The sequence below is a fragment of the Bubalus bubalis genome, chromosome 11 (genome assembly GCF_019923935.1).
Source record: "Bubalus bubalis isolate 160015118507 breed Murrah chromosome 11, NDDB_SH_1, whole genome shotgun sequence".
NCBI lineage: Eukaryota > Metazoa > Chordata > Mammalia > Artiodactyla > Bovidae > Bubalus > Bubalus bubalis.
Genome location: NC_059167.1, coordinates 55,148,737 through 55,166,078, shown reverse-complemented (window position 1 = coordinate 55,166,078; position 17,342 = coordinate 55,148,737). Strand labels below are relative to the sequence as shown.

At 35.5% G+C, this 17,342-nt stretch overlaps 1 protein-coding gene across 2 annotated transcripts in view; it reads left to right on the top strand.

Annotated features, from left to right (window-relative positions):
* VPS13C (vacuolar protein sorting 13 homolog C) overlaps positions 1-17,342 on the top strand; it is a 190,056-nt gene that overhangs the window by 70,013 nt on the left and 102,701 nt on the right. For both annotated transcript variants that reach the window (XM_025295705.2, XM_025295707.2), the window contains exons 17-25: positions 2,618-2,760; positions 3,921-4,113; positions 5,504-5,618; positions 6,551-6,687; positions 7,638-7,761; positions 9,096-9,213; positions 10,787-10,916; positions 13,614-13,692; positions 14,366-14,505. In XM_025295705.2, coding sequence (XP_025151490.2) covers positions 2,618-2,760; positions 3,921-4,113; positions 5,504-5,618; positions 6,551-6,687; positions 7,638-7,761; positions 9,096-9,213; positions 10,787-10,916; positions 13,614-13,692; positions 14,366-14,505 — 1,179 coding nt within the window. The remainder of the gene's footprint in view (positions 1-2,617; positions 2,761-3,920; positions 4,114-5,503; positions 5,619-6,550; positions 6,688-7,637; positions 7,762-9,095; positions 9,214-10,786; positions 10,917-13,613; positions 13,693-14,365; positions 14,506-17,342) is intronic.

The window sequence follows — 17,342 nt, the reverse complement described above, 5'->3', positions numbered from 1 at the left end:
TCTCAAATAACTCATTAGTGTATAGAAACACAACTGACTTTCATTTGTTAATTTTGTATCCTGCAACTTTACTGAATTTTTTCATTAGGTTTTTTTTTTTGATGGAATCAAGGGTTTTCTCTATGTAAGAGGATACCATGTGCAAAGACAGGAATTTTTCCTTCTTCCTTTCTAATTTGGATACATTTTGTTTCTTTTTCTTGCCTGATTGCTCTTGCTATCATATCAGATACTATGTTTAATAGTAGTGGTGAGAGTGGGCACCCTTGTTTTGTTCATAATCTTAGAGCAAGAACTTTTTTACCTTTCAACATTGAGTATGATATTAGCTGTGGGCTTGTCATGCTGAGGTTCATTCTTTCTCTACCACATTTCTTGAGAGTTGTTATTTTGAATGGGTGTAGACTTGTGTCAAATGGTTGTTGTTTTTTTTTTTTAACCTATTGAAATAGTCATGTGATTTTTATCCTTTTATTCATATGATGTGTTACATAAGTTATTTTCATTTGTTGAACCAACCTCACATCCTTGAGAGGAATCCTAATTGATTATGGTGTATGGTCTTTTTATCCACTCCTGCACTCTTGCCTGGAAAATTTCATGGACAGAGGAGCCTGGTAGGCTACAGTCCATGGGGTCGCAAAGTCAGACATGACTGAGCGACTTCACTTCCTTTCTTTCTTTGATTATTCATTCAGTCTCCTTCATTATTGGTTTATTCAGGTTTTCTGTTTCTTCGTGATTCATTCTTGGTAGATTATATGTTTCTCAATATTTATCCATTTCTTCTAGATTTTCCAATTTGTTGGTGGATAGCTGTTCATAGTAATCACTTATGATCTTTGGTATTTTTATGGTATCAGTTGTTATGTCTCTTCTTTAATTTATCATTTTATTTATGTGTTGTCTTTTTTTGTTGTTAGTCTATCTAAAGTTTGTCAGTTCTGCTTTTCTTTTCAAAGAACAAATTCTTAGTTTTCATCTCCATCGTGTTTTTATTTTTCTATTGTATCCTCTATTTCATTTATTTCTGCTGTAATCTTTATGATTTCCTTTTTTTTTTTAATTTTATTTTATTTTTAAACTTTACATAACTGTATTAGTTTTGCCAAATTCTTCTAACTTTGGGCCTAGTTTGTTCTTTCATAATTCTTTAAGGTGTGAAGCTAGGTTGTTTACTTGAGATCTTTCTTTTTTCTTGATGTAGGCATTCATCACTATAAATTTTCCTCTTAAAACTGCTTTTGCTGCACCCAGTAAGTTTAGTATGTTGTAGTCCCATTTTTGTTGTCTCATAATAGTTTTTGTTTTCCATTTTGATTTCTTTCTTGATCCAGGAGTATGTCCAGGAGTGTGTTGTTTAATTTCCATGTATTTGTGAGTTTTGTACTGTTCTTATTATTGATTTTTAGTTTCATTTCATTGTGGTTGAAAGATACTTGATATAATGTGTACTTTCTTCAATTTTTTGAAAAATTTTTTTTATTATGGTTGAGTGTATGATCTATCCTAGAAAATATTCTGTGTATTCCAGAAGAATATTCTGTTGCTATTCGGTGGAACATTCTATGTATGTCTGAGAAGTCCACTTGGCTTGTAGTGTTATTCATATCCATTGTTTCCTCATTGTTTCTGTCTGGATGATCTCTCCCTTGTTGAGAATGGAGTATTGAAGTCCCCAGTTAATATTATATTTCTGTCTATTTCTTTTTCTGTTAGTATATGATTTATATATTTAGGTGCTCCAGTGGGTACATGATATATTTATAATTGTTATCTCTTCTTGATAGTTTGACCCCTTTATCATTATATAATGAACTTCTTTGTCTTTTCTGACCATTTTTAATTTAAAGTCTATTTTTTTTTTTATGGTGTAGGTATAGCTATCCTGTTTTTTGGTTAATGTTTGCTTGAAATATCTTTCTCCATCTCTTCACTCTTAGTCTGTGTGTGGCCTTAAAGCTAAAGTGAGTCTCTTGTAGGCAGCATACCATTGTATCTTTTTTTTTAAAATCCATTTTGCCAGTTTCTGTCTTTTGATTGGAAAATGTAATTCATTTACTTTTAAAGTAACTACTGATAGATAAAGATTTATTATTTACATTTTGTCAGTTGCTTTCTGACTCTTTTATAGATTCTGTGTTCCTCCTTTTCTTCTTGTGTTGTTTGATGAGAATCATCTTTCTGGATATCTGTCCTACCTTTAGTCTTGACCTATCAATTTTGGGAGCAGGATTTATTATTCTCCATGTCTTATTAACTCTCCAAAGTCATCAAGCAGATGTTCTTTGAAATGTTCAGTTTTTAAGCTAGATGATTGATCCGAATTAATTTACTTTATTGAAAGCTACTGAATTGAATATTTAGGCCACAAAATATTTTATCATTTCACTTTTTATTACCTTAAAAACTAAGAGAAGTTAATTTTGAATCTTTTGCAATTTTGTATTATTGGGTTTTCTAATGTTCTTTTTTTTTTTTTATGGTGAACATAGTGATGCAAAGACCAACCATGTTGTTTTTTAGATCATTTTATAATTTAACAATTTTAAATATGAAGAAATTATTAAAGTAATTTCTTAAAATTTAACCATTTTCATTCATTTTTTTCATTTAGTATGTTGCTTATATAGTGGCACTGAAGTTAGTAAGCACCTCAATTACAATAAGAGAAAATAGAAATATTCCAGAAATACTGAAAATTCAGATAATTGGTCTTGGCACCCAAGTATCTCAGCGACCAGGAGCACAAGCACTTAAGTAAGTTTTAAAAACATATTATTTCAATTTTTATTTGTAGGTGTGACTTCAGGCCAAAAAAATATAGTGTAGTTAGCATAAAAAATTGATTAATAGTAATTCCTCTCTGTTTTTTTCCTTTAGCATGTGAGTATGGTCATTTTATTTGAGTTTGCTTTGTTATGAAACTATGTGAGAAACTCATTATTTGTTCTCTTGGTTCTTTCTTTCACAAATATTTCTTGTATACTGTTTCAGTTCATAGATTTGTTACTATGAAGACTATGCATAAGAACAGTAACTTTTTGTTTTCAAGGTGTTTATGGTATAGTTGATAAGAGAAGAAATACAGAAAGTTAACTTAAAATCTGTATAATAATTGGATTGGCCAAAAAGTTTGTTTGGGTTTTTTCTTAAGATATTTTGTGCTTCCCAGGTGGTGCTGGGAAAAGTGGTAAAGAGCCTGCCTGCCAGTGAAGCAGACATAAGAGATGTGGGTTTGATCCCTGGGTGGGGAGGATCCCCTGGAAGAGGGCAAGGCAACCCACTCCAGTATTCTTGCCTGGAGAATCCCATGGACAGAGGAGCCTGGCAGGCTACTCTCCATAGGGTTGCATAGAGTCGGACATGATTGAAGTGACTTAGCATGCACGCATTATGGAAAACTCCAAACGAACTTTTTGGCCAACTCGGTATTTCAGAGCTCAGAAGTAATAAAGAGCTGCAATGTTAAATACTTTAGGATTAATGCTGTACAAACTCAGCTGTGGAAGGGAATAACTGGTCTCAAAGAATGGGGACTTAGCTTAATTGATTGGAAGGACCAGCAGGAGCAGGGATGAGAGAGAACAGCTTTAGCGTCACATGAAACCGGGAGATGAATCCCATGAGTTAAGTGTAGCATGTATTCATGTGACAGTTCTGCAGTGTTTTGAAGCTAGCCAAAGCAGGTTTTCATGAGGATTGGGAGAACAAAAAAGTAAACCAAATCAGGGGAAAAAAAGAATCCCAGACTCTGTGGGTAGTTAAATGCCAGGTTAAGGAGTTTGGACTTCAACTCTGGATGATAGACATGGTCCTGATTCTCAAAGGAGTTTTTTTTAAGGGAAATTTGTACTTCAAACTGTTATATTGCAAAGGATCTTATTTGTAATACTTCTTTTTTCCTCATTGGATTGTAGAGTGGAAGCTAAATTAGAACACTGGTATATAACAGGTCTGAGACAACAAGATATTATACCATCACTTGTGGCTTCAATTGGCGATACTGCATCATCCTTGCTTAAAATTGAATTTGAAACCAATCCAGAGAGTAGTACTGCTGACCAGACTCTGGTTGTTCAGTCTCAGCCTGTGGAGGTCATCTACGATGCTGTGAGTACAAGGAGAAAGTGAATCTTAATCAAACACATCTTAGGCTTCTGACATACGGTTTCTTGTTTTTCCTTTTTCATATTTAACCTTTATTTACCTAGCAGCTCCGTTTAGTGATACTTTTTTCTTGTTTAAAGGGCAGTACGTGTTTAGTTTTTTATATTTATTTATTTGGCTGCGTTGGGTCTTAGTCGCGGCATGTGGAATCTTGGTTGTGACGTGTGAGCCTGTCTGCTCCGTGGCATGTAGGACCTTAGTTCCCTGACCAGGGATCAAACCGGAGTCCCTGCTATGGAAGGTGGAGTCTTAACCTCTGGACCACCAGGGAAGTCCCAGCAGTTAATTTTGATTTTTAATATACTACAGATTTTTTTTTTCTACTGTAAGATATACTACCTATGCTTGTGTTACATTTTTTTAAAATGGTAATATATTCTTAAAGAAGTCTATGCTTTTATACCAACTAACTACTCACAAATAATTATATACTGACTTTCTACTCCAGTTTCTTTTTGCTTATTCTCCGTTTCTCCTCAGTGTTTGTAACCAATTTAAGGAACTTTAGGAGCAAATAAAAGAATTTTAGATACTGATCACATGAGAAAAAAGCGTTGTCATTTCTGTGTTATTGAAACAGCTGGCTCCAGTTCTGTATCTGTAGCTCCGTCTTTATCCAGACTCTCTTAATTCATCTTGAGCTAGCCAAGACGTGGAAGGCTGTGGTTCATTATTCCGTCACTTGTTGTTTGGCCCACTTTGTGTTTTAAGATCTCTGACTTATTTTTCCTGTACAGTTATGGAAATAAATTCACAGTGTGGGTAAGAGGCAGAACTTACTGTTTTCTCTGATTTTTAAAAAAATTTAAATTGTGGTAAAATACATATAATTTATCCTCTTAGTCATTTTTTAAGTGTATAGTTCAGAAGTGTTAAGTACATTTGCACTGTTGTACATCCAGTCCCCAGTACTCATTCTTTCTTGCAAAATGTCTGATTTTTAAGTTAAAGTTTTAGATGTAGGTAAGGGCAGAACAGTTTTCTTATTTCCTTTCTAAACTTTAGAGCACAGGGGAATCCAATTGCGGTATACATTCTGGTGGCTAAGACTAGAAGTAATACCCCATTGCTACATCAACATGATACCACCAAACATACTCAAGGTCACCTTAATGATATGCACACCTTTGTTGCCTTCTCAATAAGCTTAACTGGCCTATAACCTTTTTTCAGGTTCTCCTTCCCTCCAGAAGGAGATGTAGGAGGATAGCTTATCTTTGGAAGTGCCGTCTCAGTTCAGAGCCAGATTTGATTAGAATTAAACTGTAACTTTAGAATTTATAATATGAAAAACACTGTGTATAACTTGCTTATATTTTCAATGATTTTACAGAAAACCATCAATGCAGTGGTTGAGTTCTTTCAGTCAAATAGGGGATTGGATCTTGAGCAAATAACATCAGCTACATTGATGAAGCTGGAGGAAATTAAAGAGAGAACTACTACAGGTAAAGAATTTGATGCAGAAGCAACATCTCAACTCAAAAAATTTTTTCTCTTCTAATGTAAACACTACATTTGAAATAGTGTAAGTAGCTTTTTCTTGAATATACCTGCCAGACTGGGTGAGAAAGAGAATGATATGGGGCATAGATGATTCTGTCAGCTGTTCAGTTTAGGAACCTGTGCTGCAGAGTAAACTTGAAATGTAGAAGTTCCCTGTCTCAGTTCTTAAGCAACAGTTCACCATGCTGTGTGTGAATTGAGTTTTAAAGATACATACTTTTGTGCATCATGGCCTCTAAATTCAAGTTACCTACTATATCTGGTTACTTAACTAAAGTGAAAAGTAAAAGTCGCTTAGTCGTATCTCACTCTTCATGACCCTGTGAACTGTACAGTCCATGGAATTCTCCAGTCCAGAATACTGCAGTGGGTAGTCTTTCCCTTCTCCAACGGATCCTCCCAACCTGGGGATTGAACCCAGGTGTCTTGCATTGCAGGCAGATTCTTTACCAGCTGAACCATAAGGGAAGCCCAAGAACACTGGAGTGGGTAACCTATCCCTTCTCCAGGATTGGGTAGCCTATCCCTTCTCCAGCGGATCTTCCCGATCCAGCAATTGAACCCGGGTCTCCTGCATTGCAGTCAGATTCTTTACCAACTGAGCTATCAGGGAAGCCCACTTCACTAAAGAAATAATGAATTTTTCAATCTCTGATTGAAATACTAGGTGTGTTAGGTTTATTGTATTATGCAGTGTGATTGTTTCCCATTGATCATATATAATTTAAACTTACATGCCAAGTGGAGGACCTAATCTGTGAAAAGAACGTCACCGACATACTTTTCAAGTGATATTCTTTTTCTCGTTAATAATATGATTATATTAATGTATTTAAATTTAGCTGTTTTTCATCATTTCCTTTTTTTCTTGTAGGACTTACACATATTATTGAAACCCGAAAAGTTCTTGATTTAAGGATAAATCTGAAGCCTTCTTATCTAATAGTTCCACAGACTGGTTTCCACCATGAAAAGTCAGATCTTCTCATCTTAGATTTTGGTACCTTTCGGGTAGGTGTGTGTGCATTTCTGCCTGCCCATGTTGCTCAGCTTCGTAGCTAGCTGTCAGATAGTTTGCTGTTTTTCTCTCAAAGTTCACTTAAACTAAACCCAGACTTACTTCTTGTTAAGCATTTTGTCACGCTTAACATAGATTGTGTAGTTTCTATGTATTTTGTGGCTATTCAAAAAAAAAATACCTTACATTTTCTGAAATGGTGGGTGATTTGATATTGAAGGCTGGATTAGTGCTGTCTTTTCCTAATTAGAAAGATGCACCTCTAGTTTTCAAGCGTTCCTAGGTTTCTAAAATCTAATTACATAGTTTTCTTTGTTCATTTATATATCTTGAGAATAGAAAATTATGCAAACATGATTATATATTTGTTAAATCACTGACAACAACTATTAGAATAAGAGAACTCCAAGGGCGTGGATGTTGAACCTCCCAGCATTCCCATCTTCTGAGAAAAAGTGAAGATTTCAAAAACTGTTGTCCTGAATTGATCCTTGATTCCTTTCGGCAAAGGGAAAAGGAAGTTGAGATTGGAGCTGAATTCTAATGGCCTAATTGTTCTTTTATGTAGTGGGGAGAGGAAGGAATAAAACCTTCTGTTTTATGGTGGAGAGTTTAAGATGAATTGTAGGGGAACTTGATCCACAAGTAGTGACAATTCCTGAGAGCCAGGATTTGTTGCATGTTTAGACAGATTGAGAGAGAGTTCTTGTAACTCATCTTCTAATTAATGTCAGCATGCTGAGTCCCTGTTATCCAAACATAATAGAGACGTATGCTCATATGGTATATTCCAAATAAAATATTTGCTAATAACTATCAGAAACTGGAGCAAAATATGAATTCATTAAGAGCAATATTTTAATTTTATTTAGGCTTTAAGAAAACAACTTATGTTGATATATAGATTTTTCTGTTAAAAAATTAAGCTTTCTCTCCATTTTAGCTTAACAGTAAAAATCAAGGTTTGCAGAAGACCAGTAATTCATCTCTGGAAGAAATAATGGATAAGGCATATGACAAGTTTGATGTTGAAATAAAAAGTGTGCAGCTACTCTTTGCAAGAGCAGGTAAACTGTTGCTCAGTTTTCAGGATCTTGAAATTATGTTGAATAGCTTTGGTAAATAGATATGTATGTTCGCATGTATATCATCCCTGATGACATTTTGAACATATATGCTGCTGGTCACTTAAGAGAACCAAATAGGAGCCCCTCAGTGAAAATCTTTGTCACAATTCCAAATAGAGATGGTGGCTGTTCATCTTCAGGTACTTAGTACTGTTGGTATCTAAGTCCAGTCGCTGCCTATTTTTTTTTTTTTTAATGTGACGTAAAACTCCCGTAAAACACAAAATAGAAGTTGCGTTTAGCTCACGTTCCTCTATCCCAGTGTGTTTGGGATGTCTCAGTGTTGTTTCCCCTTGCTGCCTTCATTTCTAAAATGTTTTACTATCAGCCTAGTTTTTATTTTGAGTAGTATTACATTTGATACTTGAGAAGTATGGATATAATCTTTAAAGGTAGTGAACTTATTTTCCAAAAGCTTTGGTGTTTTCTGCTTAAATGAAGATCACTGGTTCTCTATACTTCTTTAGTATCTAGAAGCAATAAATATTTGCAAAATATCCTTGAGTATATATCACTCTGAGGAAGGTCATTGGAGGAAAGGACGTGGCTTCTATGTGCAGAGTATATACTATAGTGGGAGTGCTGAGATTTATTAAAATATAAATACATAATGCTGTACTTAGTCTTATAGATAGAGCCTGAATATTAATTTCTTGAAGAGAAGTACCTGTACAGACCATTAAAGCTACTTTTTCTTTTGTATGTACTTAATAGTAATTGTTTGAATTATAAGCAATAAAAGTTTATTTATTGCCATCAATTAAGATACGTGTAGGGTTCTGTTAATCATTGGAAGTTTGTCTTTACAACCTTCTTATTTGGAAGAGAAGTGACTATTGTTCTTTTCTTGTCGTAAAATCTTGCTTGATAAAACTCATTTTTCCTTTAGAATAATTGCCAGAAACTTCTTTGTTCTTTTTCCCCTCCCTGTTTTCTCCTTTTTCTTTTCCTGCAGCTCCCCAGCCTTGATCTCTAATTCTGGAATCAAAGGCAGTAAATTCCTAGATTATTTTCTCTGTTAGCTTTAAAATGTAAGATGTTATAAAAAAAAAATTCTTCAAATAAATATTTAGAATTATTTGTATATCATAGTCTTTGACTTTTGTCAATTAAAAAATATAGGTCATTTAGCTTGTATGTTGAAAGAAGTAAAAGTCAGTATTATTGAATATATTTGTAAATTATTTCTGATCAGTTTTCCATAGAACATCTGATAATCTAAAAATAATTATTTAATAAATAAAAATAGTGATTTAAGTAAAAATTTTTTTAAGATGAAAACTGGAAGGAGTGTCGATTTCAGCATCCATCTACTATGCATATATTGCAACCCATGGATATTCATGTTGAGTTGGCCAAAGCAATGGTGGAAAAAGACATTAGAATGGCAAGGTAATGTATGAGTTTCCTTTATATTATAAAATCAACAAGGTGAAATAATTCTGCATCAGTTACTGAATTTTAAGAAACCACAGCTAGGTTTCTAAAGGGCACAAAAAATATGATTATCTTATAGCAGAAATACATTTTTAAGAAAATGTTTATTTGAATTATATATCACCTCTCTTCTTTCAGAAGCATTTGGGCTTTCACATCCTGTTAACGTTGGTTGTCCCTGTTTTTTTTTTTAATTAATTTTTATTGGAGTACGGTTGCTGTACAATGTTGTGTTAGTTTCCACTGTGCAGCAAAGTGAATCAACAGTATGTATATCATGTGTTTTTGGATGGATCAAATTCAAGGTTCTATATTAAAAAAGAAAATCTTTAAAAATTACAAGCTGTTTTGATTATGAAGCCATAGAAATCTTGAGAATAAGTGAATGGAAAGTAGAAACTGAATTTTGAATTTAAGTAAATAATTATGATATATTTTTGTTGCCTTTTTAAGAACAGTCTTATTGAAGTCTTATGGACATTCAATAAGCTGCGTCTGTTTGAAACATACATTTTGATAAGTTTTGATGTAAATGTTTTTCTATGGAACCATCTCCACGGTCAAGATCATGAACACGTCCATCATCCTCAGAAGTCTTTGTGCTGCTTTGTATTCTGTCCCTCACATCCCTTCCTGCCAGCTTCTCTCCCCTCAGTCTCCAGGAAACATTGATCTGCTTTCTGACACTCCCAGTTTGCTGGAGTTTTCTAGACTTTTATATAAATAAAATCATACAATTTCAGTTCTTTTTTTGACTTCTTTCATTATAATTGATTTGAGATTTATTTGTGTTGGGTGTATCAGTAGTTCATTGGTACTCTTTATCAGTTGGATGTTAAACCAGCCATACATTACTAGATAAACCTGTTTTAGTAATGTATTATTCTTTTAAAATGTTGAAATTGCTTGCTAAAATTTTGTCATTAAGTTTTAAAACCTTACATCTCTGTTTATGAGGGCTGCTGACCTGTGCCTTAGTTTCTTGTTTTGGCATCAGTGTGTCAGGTCTCAGGGAGGGAAGTTGTGTAGAATTGGTATTTTTTTCCTCCTTAAACATTTGGTAGAATTTGCCAGTGAAACCTCTTGGGCCTGGAGTTTTCTTTCTGGGGGAAGTTTAATACTATGTCAGGTGCTGACAAATGCTATAAAATTAATTAAAGGGAGGTAAGGAGGTAGAGAATGATGGGGTGGGTACTCTTTGATGTTTAGAATGACAAATCTTTAACACCAGCAAATAAGTTATATACAGTGTTTTAGGTTTTAAAACATAGACAATTTGTGTTCACAATATCTTCCTAAAAAATAAGTTTTGCTTAAGATAGTTTGGCTGCTTAAGAAGGATACAAAACTTGGCTTACGTAGAACTTCCTATTCCCTGACAGTGTTGAGACATTAATGTAATTATATTAAAACATATCCAAGGTAACTTTGACCCCACAAGGTAATCTCCTCTCCACTCCCTTCCCTCTTCCATAGTATAGAGAAGCTGGACCTTGAAACCTTAGAGTTTAATTAATTATGTTTTTAGATTTAAAGTATCCGGAGGGCTTCCTTTGATGCACGTGAGAATTTCAGACCAGAAGATGAAAGATGTGCTATGTTTGATTAACAGTATACCCTTGCCACAGAAATCATCTGCACAGTCTCCAGAGAAACAGGTAAATGGAGATAATAAAAATTCTAAATATCTTTACATCTTTATATATGGTGAGTTTTTTTCATCTTTTTGTGAGCTGTTTTGTTTTTCAGTATTGTTTACAGCCAGTTTCATTTATGTGATTTTTTTTTGAGGTTTATTGTAGTTGATTCTGTACACTGAGTAAATAAAGAAAGACTAGCCTTTGGTTGCTACTGTTTTGGAGTGATGGTATAAAGTCTCTTGTAGGGAATAACGGAAACAAAGATACATAGATGAAAGGAAAAATGTTCTTCACTTTTAGGAAATGTGTTTTAAGTAAAAGTAGACATAGAAACCAGACATGGTTGTCTGAGGCCTTACAAATTGCTGAGAAAAGAAAAGACGTGAAAGGCAAAGGAGAAAAGGAAAGATATACCCATTTGAATGCAGCATTCCAAAGAATAGCAAGGAAAGATAAGAAAGCCTTCCTCAGTGATCAGTGCAAAGAAAGAGGAAAACAATAGAATGGGGAAGACTAGAGATTGCTTCAGGAAAATTAGAGATATCAAGGGAAAATTTCATGCAAAAATGGGTGCAATAAAGCACAGAAATGGTATGGACTTAAGAGAAGCAGATCTTAAGAAGAAGTGGCAACAATACACAGAAGAAAAATATAAAAAAGATCTTCATGACCCAGATAACCACGATGGTATGATCACTCACCTAGAGCCAGGCGTCTTGGAATGTGAAGTCAAGTGGGCCTTAGGAAGCATCACTAGGAACAAAGCTGGTGGAGATGATGAAATTCCTGTTGAGCTATTTTAAATTGTAAAAGATGATGTTGTGAAAGTGCTGCACTCAGCATGCCAGCAAATTTGGAAAACTCAGCACTGGCCACAGGACTGGAAAAGGTTAGTTTTCATTTTAATCCCAAAGAAAGGTAATGCCAAAGAATGCTCAGACTACTGCACAATTGCACTCAACTCACACTCTAGCAAAGTAATGCTCAAAAGTCTCCAAGCCACGCTTCAACAGTACATGAACTGCGAACTTCCAGATGTTCAAGCTAGATTTAGAAAAGGCAGAGGAGCCAGAGATCAAATTGCCAGCATCCGTTGGGTCATCAAAAAAGCAAGAGAATTCCAGAAAAACATCTACTTCTGCTTTATTGACTATGCCAGCCTTTGACCGTGCGGATCACAACAAACTATGGAAAATTTTAAAAGAGATGGGAATACCATACCATCTGACCTGCCTTCTGAGAAATCTGTATGTAGGTCAAGAAGCAACAGTTAGAACTGGACATGGAACAACAGCCTGTTTCCAAATTGGGAGAGGAGTACGTCGAGGCTGTATATTGTCACCCTGCTTGTTTAACTTATATGCAGAGCACATCATGAGAAATGCTAGGCTGGATGAAGCAGAAGCTGGAATCAAGATTTCCGGGAGAAATATCAATAACCTCAGATATGCAGATGACACCACATTTATGGCAGAAAGCGAAGAAAAACTGAAGAGCCTCTTGATGAAAGTGAAAGAGGAGAGTGAAAAAGTTGGCTTAAAACTCAACATTCAGAAAACTAAAATCATGGCATCTGGTCCCATCACTTCATGGCAAATAGATGAGGAAACAGTGGAAACAATGACAGACTTTATCTTTTTGTGCTTCAAAATCACTGCAGATGATTGATTGTAGCCATAAAATTAAAAAAAGCTTGCTCCTTGGAAGAAAAGTTACGACCAACCTAGACAGCATATTAAAAAGCAGAGACATTACTTTACCAACAAAGGTCCAGCTAATCAAAGCTATGGTTTTTACAGTAGTCATGAATGTATGTGAGAGTTGGACTACAAAGAAAGCTGAGCACTGAAGAATTGATGCTTTTGAACTGTGGTGTTGGAGAAGACTCTTGAGAGTCCCTTGGACAGCAAGGCGATCCAACCGGTCAATCCTAAAGGAAATGAGTCCTGAATATTCAGTGGAAGGACTGATGCTGAAGCTGAAACTCCAATACTTTGACCACCTGATGAGAACTGACTCATTTGAATAGACCCTGATTCTGGGAAAGATTGAAGGCAGGAGGAAAAGGGGATGACAGAGGATGAGATGGTTGGATGGCATCACCGACTCGATGGACATGAGTTTGAATAAGCTCCAGGAGTTGGTGATGGACAGGGAAGCCTGGTGTACTGCAGTCCACGGGGTCACAAAGAGTCGGACACAACTGAAAGACTGAACTGAACTGGAGACATAGAAATCTTTAAAATGTTGCCAAACATAATGATCATTATAAAGTTTTCATGTGTGTTAGACTTAAAAGTCCTAGATCACTTTACTTGGAATTGATCTTTATAACATAAAATATATGTTGGGCTTCCATGTATTTTGAAATGAAGTTTGAGATAGCCAACTAATATTGATACTATTTTCCAGAAACCTTGGAGAAGATGTAGGGTTACTATTGTAACAGACAGCAACTGAATGACACAATAATAAGCAAACTTACCTACTAGTTGTACATGATTCTGCCCTTTTAAATGCAAGTGGTAGTCTTAATAATAAGTAAACTCCAGCCAACCATTAGTTAGTTGATTGTGAAGTGTGCTTTGTTGGAAGATTTGTGTGCTGTATATGTGTCTTTGCAGCTTTCACTCACTATTACTTTTTAAGTATTTATCTCATTTATGTACATCTGCAAATTAGTATGTTTAGAAAACTTTCTGTATTATTTGCTAGGTATCCTCAATTCCTATTATATCAACTAGAACAAAAGGCCTACTTGGTACGCCCTTGTTGCTGGATGGCGTTGAATCAGGTAAGGAGAGTAAAATGTTCTTTATTAAACAAAATCTATCAATTAGTATATTGAAATACAATTTTGACAAAAGAATTGTGAAAGTGTTGTAGTATTTGACTGGTTTTATTTCTGGTTGTGCTACTAACCAACAGTGAGACTTTAAATCATTTATTTTTATTTATGGCTGAGTTTCTTTGTTTGTATGAAAGTGTTTTTGTGATTGATAGTGTTTAAGATTCTAAATAAGCTCCTCTTTTTTTGGCCCTGATCTCTACTTGAGTCTTTTCTTTATCTCTGGTCTAACTGATCTTTTTTGATTTTGAACTGGAATGTAAACTTGATGAAGGCAAGGATAATGTCTGTCCTGGTCACTCTAGTATCCTTAGTGGCTAGTACAGACTGATATGTGATAGATGATATCCAATAAATATTTTATTGAAAAGTGAATGAATAAGCTGAAGTGAAAAGCAATCAGAAATGTTGAAGAAGGAAATAGAAAGGCAATTTTATTTTATATATGATTATCCCATGCCAGGTTGAGTTACTTTGTGGGACTTAGAAAGAAGCTGTATTATGATTCTGAATATGAAGGTTTTGTCTAATAAATGAAGTTTACTTCTGAACTATTTCAGTTTGAGTGTTTTACGCAGTTTTCGATGGACATTCTCTCAAGTCAGTTTTCTTCCTTTAGAATCTGATGATGAGTATTTTGATGCTGAGGATGGAGACATACAGCCTAGTAAAAGTACGAAAGCGTCAGATGTGAAAAAAGCTCCTGAGGCCCCAAATGAGGAGCTCATTAATCTTCTACTAAAGTTTGAAGTTAAAGAGGTATGTGTATTTGTTTGTCCATAAATATATTCTTGTTACTGCTGTCCTTATAAACAAGTCTCTTGCTAGACCCAAACATTAAATATATTTAAAATATGGTATTCTATCTTCCCTACTGCCACAAATGCATGCATGTGTGTATACACACACACACAGACACATAGTTCTAAGAAAATAAAATGTTATTTTGTAAAAACTGATATGTGTGATCTACAGTATATCTGATCTAGGAAAAGCTTGAGACTGTCAATTAGGATTTTCTTTTCTGTAGAAAATTTCTGTGACATATTTACTTCAATTTTTTCAACTTTTAATCTAAAGAATATAGTTTATTTTCATGCTTATAATTTAGAAAAATGCAAGCAACCTAAAATTGCAGCTGGCTCAGACAGTAAAGCGTCTGTCTACAATGCGGGAGACCTGGGTTCAATCCCTGGGTCGGGAAGATCTCCTGGAGAAGGAAATGGCAACCCACTCCAGTATTCTTGCCTGGAAAATCCCATGGATGGAGGAGCCTAGTAGGCTACAGTTCACGGGGTTGCAAAGAGTCAGACACGACTGAGCGACTTCACTCACTCTAAATTTGCAGCATTGTCTTTACAGTCATTAAGTCATGTAATAATAAAAGGAAACATTGACATGGAGCGATGTTCACAGCATATTTTTATTTGGGGAAAAAAAAGAGGTTACAGTTCCAAGGATATAATTCCATTTAGAAATTAAAACGTGCAAACACATCTTTTTAAAATAAATGATAGTGTTCCTCTCTGCATGGTGAGTTATAGTTTTTCGTTTTCGTTTTTGCCTCTTTGCTTTTTATGTACTAAGGAATTTTAAATGAAAATCTGTTGCTTTGGAATAAAACAGAAAAGGTATAAAAAGGAGGTGTTTCTTAGTGACTGTTTTATACCTGAGTATTATTGGGATTTGTTTAAAGAAAGACGTATTCTCCATGTTTAGCCTTTGAATTACTTGTCTCTCATATTTCCATCTAACATATTAGAAAACCCCTTGACTTTACCTTCATAAGATTCTCAAATGATTTCCCTTCTGTTCCATTGCTTCTGCGGAGTCCAAGTCATCATCATCTCTTGCTTGGACTATCGCAGAAGGCTCTTAACTGTCTCCCTGCTTGTATCATGTACTCTGTTCTCTGCACAGTACCTGGAGTGATCCTTTGATAGGGAAAGTCAGATCATGCTTTGCTCATAACCCGATAGAGGCTTTCCATCTCACTCACAGTAAAGGGCTAAATTCTTCCCATGGCTACAGTGTTTTACATGATCTACAAGTCACACCATGTGACTTCTTTGGCTTCATCTGCAGTTCTCTTCTGCCTTGTTCATTCTGCTCCAGCCACATTTCATTCATTCCTTCAATAAATATTTATCAATGTCAACAAATACCAGGCATCATTTTAAATAATAGAGCTACAGCAGTGAGCAGATTTCTTGCCATGTGGAGCTTATGCGTGCTTTTTTTGTTTCTTATATGCACCAGCACATATTCTTTGTGCTTGCTGTTTCCTTTGCCTGGAAAACTCTTTTCCTGTATGACTTGATTCTTTATTTCCTTCAGAAATGCTAACTTACTAGAAAGGCCTGACCACCCAACATAGGAGAGTAACCTTTGCTTTCCCCTAACGTCCCTAGCAGAGAAGGCAGTGGCACCCCACTCCAGTACTCTTGCCTGGAAAATCCCATGGATGGAGGAGCCTGGTAGGCTCCAGTCCATGGGGTCAATAAGAGTCGGACACGACTGAGCAACTTCACTTTCACTTTTCACTTTCATGCATTGGAGAAGGAAATGGCAACAACCCACTCCAGTGTTCTTGCCTGGAGAATCCCAGGGTCGGGGGAGCCTGGTGGGCTGCCGTCTGTGTGGTCACACAGAGTCGGACACGACTGAAGTGACTTAGCAGCAGCAGTGTCCCTAGAATGTCAGCTTCATGAAGACAAGGACCTTGTCTGTCCTGGTTATTTTGATGTTCTAATTGGCTGACACTCTCTTATACATGGAAGATGAAGCTCAATAAATATTTTTTAAAGTATTAAATTAATGAACTAAAGTGGTAAACAATCAAAATCATCTAAGAAAAAATAGTAGTGTCATTTGAAATATTTTTCCCAGTTTGACCTTTTTTTTTATGCCATTCCAAATTTTTAAATATTTATATAGTGAAATTTATCTAATTTTTTTCTTTATATTCTAGTTTTAGGGTGTGTTTAGCATTTTAGTCCCAAAGAAGGGCAAGGCCAAAGAATGTCCAAACTACCGCACAGTTGTGCTCATTTCACATGCTAGTAAGGTAATGCTCAAAACCCTTCAAGCCAGCCTTCCATAGTGTGTGAACCAAGAACTTCCAGATGTACAAGCCAGATATAGAAAAGGCAGAGGAACCAGAGATCAAATTGCCAACATTTGTTGGATCATAGAAAAAGCAAGGGAATTCCAGAAAAATATCTGTCTCTGCTTCATTGACTGTGCTAAAGCCCTTGACTGTGTGGATCACAACAAACTGGAAAATTCTTCAAGAGATGGGAATACCAGACCACCTTACCTGGTTCCTGAGAAACCTGTATTCAGGTCAAGAAGCAACATGAACATGGAACAATGAACTGGTTCCAAATCGGGAAAGGAGTACGTCAAGGCTGTATATTGTCACCCTGCTTGTTTAACTTACATGCAGAGTACATCATGAGAAATGCTGGGCTGGATGAAGCACAAGCTGGAATCAAGATTGCTGGGAGAAATAGTAATAACCTCAGACATGCAGATGACATCACCCTAATGACAGAAAGTAAAGATGAACTAAAGACCTTCTTGATGAAGGTGAA